A 6,291-nucleotide genomic window follows, 5' to 3' on the forward strand; every position below is an offset into this window, starting at 1 on the left:
CTTGCAAATAGCCATAAAATTGTTGGCAGATCACATTGGTGCAGTCCCTGAAATATGCCAGCTGCTTCTTTCCAGCTTAGGTTTCTCCTAGCTATGGGCAGAGATGGAGTAGAAGCCAGATTTAGTCCCTGAGTGCCTTTGGATTTCTGGCTAAATACGGTCAGGCTTTGTGTCTGGGTTCGGAGGGGTCGGTATCTTTTTTCACATTTTGTTCCTACACTGCTCTGATTCCAGCCTTCCTGTTCCACACGTGACCTATGAACAAAACACTTTGGATAGTTAGAAGGGATGATCTTTGGTCTGCCTTGCCCCCACCCTTCATCCAAAGCAGGGGAGGAGGAACCACCTGAAAAACAAGCTTTGTTCCTTCTGCAGCAGCTTAATTCACCTGGCCTCTCAGCAAAAAAGCTTGCATTACAACAGAGTTGTACTTGGCTGCAGTTGTAGATGTGCTGGGGCTTTTTCTTAGGGCGGGGGCTTGGTGCTAAGGCTGATCTCCAATGCACAGACTTTTATATTAAAATGGTCCCAAGTGGTCAGTATGGTTCCCACTGAAAGTGTTAAGGGTTGTAACACTGCAAGGACATCTAAGCCTGTGCTTGTTGCGGTACATTTAAAACCCAATATAGCCACATGTTTTCTTCTGCTACCAACTGCCAGTCACTGATGAAAGGTCACACTTGCTATGTCAATGCCTCTTTCCAGGTCTGCTGATGTTCGCCATTACACACATCCTGTACTCTTCAGCCTTTGGCATGAAGCCTTTGGACCTCAAAGCCGGCTTATTGATGGGCCTTGTTTGCAGTTCCTGTTATGCCTTCCTGTACTCCTACCTCTCAGGCCCATTCACCTACCTGGTAGCTGTCTACATCGCCTTGATTGGCTTCATGGGTTGGCGAGCGGTCGCCGGCATGCAGCTGTGCAACGACCTCTGGACATGGACCAAGCTCTCGGCCTGCATCGGCGCGATGCTGTTCATGGTGTCGGATCTGACCATTGCACTTAACAAGTTCTGCTTTCCTGTGCCCTACTCGCGCTTCATCATCATGGCTACTTACTATGCAGCCCAAATGCTTATTGCACTGTCAGCTGTAGAGAGCAGAGATGAAGAGGACTTCAGAAAGAGGAGCTAGGTGGAGTGCCAATAGTCTGTGAACGACGTGGGTTATATCTCAGGTGCTGTAGCTGCATTCACCCCTGAGAGAGATCTCCATTTCTCTAGGCACATTGGTGATGTTGATTTTGCTTCTTTGAAGCATTACCTTTGGGGCTTTTTTTCCAATGGCTTTCTCTGAATACAGCTTACTTCAGTGTGGAGTCCACATCAGAAAGCTTAGACGGTCCCTGCAGTAGCTACTCATTCAACTTTTCCTCCTTGGAAGTGCTGTACTACTGCATTTTACTTGTTAGTCTTGAAACTGATGCTGAATGTCTGGGAAGAGGAGGGCTGATGGAAGGTTTGGCCGTGCACTGTGCTAGAAGACTTGCTTTCAATAGTAGACAGACAGGCACAGATCTCTGCTAAAGTTATAGGTAAAAATGAATTTAACTCATGTTTGTCTCTTTTTGTGCATTACAAACTCAGTACACAAACTGGAGCTATTGCCTCTGCTGAAAGGAAGCCTGGAGGTAGAGTAAAATCAGCATATCCAGATGAGGGCTGAGCTTTGGAGTCAACGACAGCATGTGGGGCAGCCCCCAGCAGAACCAGAAGAGCACAGAGGAAGAGGTACGCTGACATGCAGTGCTGTGTGCTTTGATCGCGGCTGATCACTGCTCCAGGGCAGGTCTGTAGGTGCCTGTCAGCGTTGCTGCGTGTGGCAGAACTAGGAGTTTGGTGGGACATCTAGGTAGCCAGGCCAGTGTGTTCTCCCCGGCCATGCGTACGCAGTTACACAGTGTCTGCAGCCACCAGTGACAGCTGAGATGTAATGGGCACGTGAGGAACTTTGATTTTTACAGCAGGACTTTGAGCATGTGTCTTACTAATGTATGTCCTAATTGTCCTTAGTACGGCAGACAGGAATCTAACCTTTATGCCTTTCTTCCCCGGTATCCTAACAAATAATACTCCATATACTCATTAAGCTTTACAGTACTGCTGCTTGCAGTATTTCTCAAATCTTTGTGTGAGCATTTCCCGTGGTCAAGGCCCTGATTTTGAATGTAGATTGTTGTTGTGTTTTGCCAGCTGGTGGTAAACGATCAGCTTTGCACCACTTGTTTTTGGAAACCCCCTTTTCAGCAGAGCTTCCTGAAAAGCACCGTCCTGTGTGTTCGAAGTGCCTGCTGCTTCCTTCTCGAACTCACGTGGACGCAGTGAGAATGTGAGAGCCATCAGGGCTGGGAAAGCCTGTTTAATTCTGATCCAAATTCTTTGGTTGGTTTGTCTGCCAATCTGCTGAAGCAAGATTACTTCTGACTTCGGACTCTTCAAAAGATATAGGAAGAGGTTGCCCTGATTTTTAATCCAAATTAATTTGTGATCATAGGTATATTTTTTTTCCTCTTATTTATGATATCTAACAGCAAGCTCTGATTCTGTTTGAAACTATCCTGAATGTGCTTTTTCCTTCTGTCCGTCCTGAGGCTGCTCCCATGGGCTGAGATGCTCCCCCAATGGCTTGTTTTAAGACACGCGTGCACTCAGTTGTGCAAAGGAAGCTTGCTAAGGGTTTCTGCACCTCTTCAAACCTGCAGCCAAACAGGGACAACCAAAACAGACTGCACGACTCAAATCCATGCATGCCCCAACAGCCCCTTGCACACGCTCACATGGGCAGAGCGAACAGGAGGGGCAGCCCTCCAGACCACCCTCGTGGGCTGAAAATCACCACGGTCTCCATACCTAGTGTGCCCAGACCGTTCCAGGTGAAAGCCTGGCACTGAGTCCCTGGCACGGTCGGCAGAGAAGGAATTCCTCTATGCGAGGAGTGCGGCAGGGTCAAGGGGCAGCTGAGGCAACCCTACCAACCCTACTAGCTTTTCCCTTGGTGTTGAGAGGTGCTAAGTGGGTCTCCTGCTCCTCCCCAGCCTCATGTGGTGGGACTGGGTGTGGAGTAGGCATTGCCTCCCCACGACTTCTGCATTAGTGCAAATGCAGCCAGTATTACAAAAATCTAGGTTAACCAACCTGACCCCATGGAGTCATCTGCTGCTTTTCAGAGAGAGATCAGAAAGGTCAGCTGCATTATTGAGAGGGAAAGCATTGTAAATAGCACAGCCCCGTGTAATCTCTTCCCTTTAATGCTGTTGTGTAATATTGTCAGTATTCATTCACTGGCATGCCGGGGCCTATCTGGAGTAAACTGCTAAGGGAATTTAGAGCCGTAAAACATCTTCATTCATCAGCATTGCTTATCTCCTGGCCGCAGCTTGAACCCTGCAGTGTAGCTCTCTGTGGATGTCACCTGCTGTTACTCAGCTTGACTGTTTGCAAATCTCTTCCTGCAACAGACTGACCCAGCTAAGAGGAAATCTAAGCATTTGGGGTGAACCCCGCTGTCCTCCCAGCATGTCAGCAAACAGCACATTTCAGTCTGATTTACAGCTCCTTGTCATGGGTCAGTCCAGCACACTCAGTCCTTAGCTGGCAGTTCTTCAGAGGAACCCCCGCACCCTGAGCTTCCCTTTGCTTTGAGGAAAATGCGTGTGTGATAAAGTAACCTTTACTTAAAAGTTAGAATTTTGATTTATCTCTTTCTTCCCCTCTAGAAATGAGTAGTCTTCAATTTCCTGAAGATGGCTGAGTTGCTCTTCTGCATGCTTTTTCATCTTTTAGTGTTATTAGTGATCTTTTAAGTGTTATTAGGAGGCCTGCCCTGTCCTCTCCACTGGCCATCAGAGGTGCAGTTTCTGGTGGCAGAGGTCTCTGGGTGGCTCTAGCTGGGACAGCAGAAACAGGTGCAGCCCAAGTGGGCTGTTGTTCCCTCGCTGTCCCCTCACCTGGAGTGGGCTGGCTGGGACACATCCTGGCCAGCCATGCTGGCTCTGTCCCAGTGCTGCAACGGCTTTAGCCTTCCCAGGAACATGAGGCAGAGCCCTCAGCATACAAAGTCATGGAGAGTCCTGGCTGGCTCAGAGGTTTGCTCAGTGAAGGCTCTCAATCTTCAAAATCTCTCTTCTGCTCTGCATTCCTCTTTTTAATCCGTATTACTTGAATGAGACCATTTTCCTGGAGGCTCTTTCCTGCTGGGAAGAGACCAGCTGCTGTGGACACTGATCTGACACAATTTGAGTTTCATAAACCCTGAGAAACACTAAGCAGTTACTGACAGTCTGTTAAATACCTTTTCTCGGGATTAAAACTGTTCCCTCAGCCCCAGCAAGGGCAATCTTCACTTTGAAAGGGAGCAAACAAGAAGTGGGAACGACGTGACTGTCTGTGGCACTGCGTTTGTGGACCTTCCTGTTGTCTCTTTGCACTGTAAAACTGCGAGGTTTGATCCATTCTTCTCCTTTTCAGGGGTACAGTCTTTGAGAAGCACCCAGTCTTTCGCCCAGGGACATTACAGAGTGAATGAAGCACCCCAGTGGTGTAGTGTGCCTGGCCCCAGCAGTATCAGCTCCTTTGCTTGCTAAGTACAGAGGCTTTCTTTTCACACTGCTGTATTCAAACGCCCCTCTGCAATTCCCATCTATGGTCACTTGAGGTTACACACATGGTCCGATTACTTTTGCTCTCTTTCCTTTCTGTAGTTATCACCCTCTTTGAGATCCTTTGGCTCCTTATTTGGACATATAAAAGACATAGCACATTTATTTCAGGCTTGTATTTCTTTCTGTAGATAGATCCTCCTCACGCAGAACTCCCAATGAAGTCAAAGAAGTGATGCTAATTGCAACTGTTTTTTAAATGCTAGTAATGCTTCTGGGCTGTGCCAGTCACACTGATGTCAGCAGGGTGAAGCTGGTGTAGAAATGGCAGGTTGAGAAGAACAAAGCCAGAGCATTTTAACAGCTTTACTCCTACTCTACCAAGAAAATTGTATTCGTGCTTACTACCTGGCTTCTTACTCCTCCATACTGAGGCAACTGTAAGACTCATTGGTTTAAGAATTATTCTAACATGGCTTTTAAGTAGATTGCTGAAGGTTTCATGTTGTAATCAGTGGAGGTATATAAAATTCCCAGGACAAACTTTGCAGAATTTTGTAGCGGCTCTTCAAAGTTTTCCAGTCCCGTAGTTTGACACTAACACCTGTATGTTTTCAGCTTGCTATCATGATAATTTTGGGAGCTGTTCTGGAAGAAGCAGATCAAAGCAAACAGCAACTGTAAAGCTCAGTGGCAGGTGCCTCTTTCTCTTTGGTTGGTTTCTGGACCAAGAGACAGGGGCTCTTTTAAGCAGAGGCATCATAACTGCATTCTTGGAAGAGGATGGGAAGTTGCCGACTTCTCATGACAGAAGTCCTCCTGGGTACTTCTTCTGCCTTTTATCCATGCTTGCTCCTTTTGTGGCCTTGGGTTAAGTAAGTCACTTAAATTTTCTGGGGCCAGGTCCTCATCTGGTGTAAAAAGGCACAAGTGTATGAGGGCCAGTGCTATGCCAAGTTACTACAGCAGGGGACCAGGCCCTCACCCCATTTCTAAAATGGGGATATTAGCACTTACCTACCTCCCAAGGATGCTGTGAGGATTAATGCTCATACAGCGCTTTGAAGATGTAAAGTGCTATATAAGTCCCAAGTATTATCCTACCTTAGTGTTAAAAATGCTTTTAGGGATCTGCAGGACTTCTCTTAAAGCATGGAATGTGTGACTGCCTTTTCAATTTGCATCAGATGGAAAGCAAATGCAAAATATTTATTCATACTGATTAACGGGATGGGCTCAGCTGCACTTGAACTCTGAGGAGAGTTTAGCTTAAAAGTCTGAACTCTAATTTCAGTTTTGCAAATGGTTTTTTGTTCTTCTAAAAGCCTCAACCAAATTCTTAGATGTGAACCTTGCATCCAAATTTTGCAGTCTGGTCTTATCCCTGACTGTTAGCTAGAATAAATCTAATCCAGCCAAAACACAGTGCTGTCACAGTCTGCTATGGCTGATGAAAAGACTGGAACAGAAAATGAAGTTCTTCTGTTCAACCTTCATTCTGCAGAAGGTCAGCTAGGTTTCATGGGACAACTTGCAAAGGGATGGTTAATTTCTGTGATTGTAAGTTTTACTGGTTTTAAAATCAGCAGAGAGAGAAGGTCTTGATGGAATCAATAAGGTCGGCACATCCTTCTTGAATTACTTCCTTTTCACCTGAATCAAAGAAACAGCACGTTCTGTAGCAAAGGAAGTGCT

General features: G+C 46.4%; 1 protein-coding gene across 2 annotated transcripts in view; it reads left to right on the top strand.

Moving 5' to 3' along the window:
* TMEM86A (transmembrane protein 86A) overlaps positions 1-6,291 on the top strand; it is a 31,102-nt gene that overhangs the window by 23,322 nt on the left and 1,489 nt on the right. Inside the window, exon 3 of one of the 2 annotated variants that reach the window (XR_012995867.1) lies at positions 706-1,729. Coding sequence is in view for 1 of the 2 variants with exons in the window: in XM_076344133.1 (XP_076200248.1) it covers positions 706-1,133 (428 nt within the window). In the remaining variant the exon portion in view is untranslated. Of the gene's footprint in view, positions 1-705; positions 2,440-6,291 lie in introns of those variants that run through there. The other variant, XM_076344133.1, reaches the window with a different exon arrangement.

Source organism: Aptenodytes patagonicus, chromosome 7 (genome assembly GCF_965638725.1).
Source record: "Aptenodytes patagonicus chromosome 7, bAptPat1.pri.cur, whole genome shotgun sequence".
In the NCBI taxonomy this organism is placed as follows: Eukaryota; Metazoa; Chordata; class Aves; order Sphenisciformes; family Spheniscidae; genus Aptenodytes; species Aptenodytes patagonicus.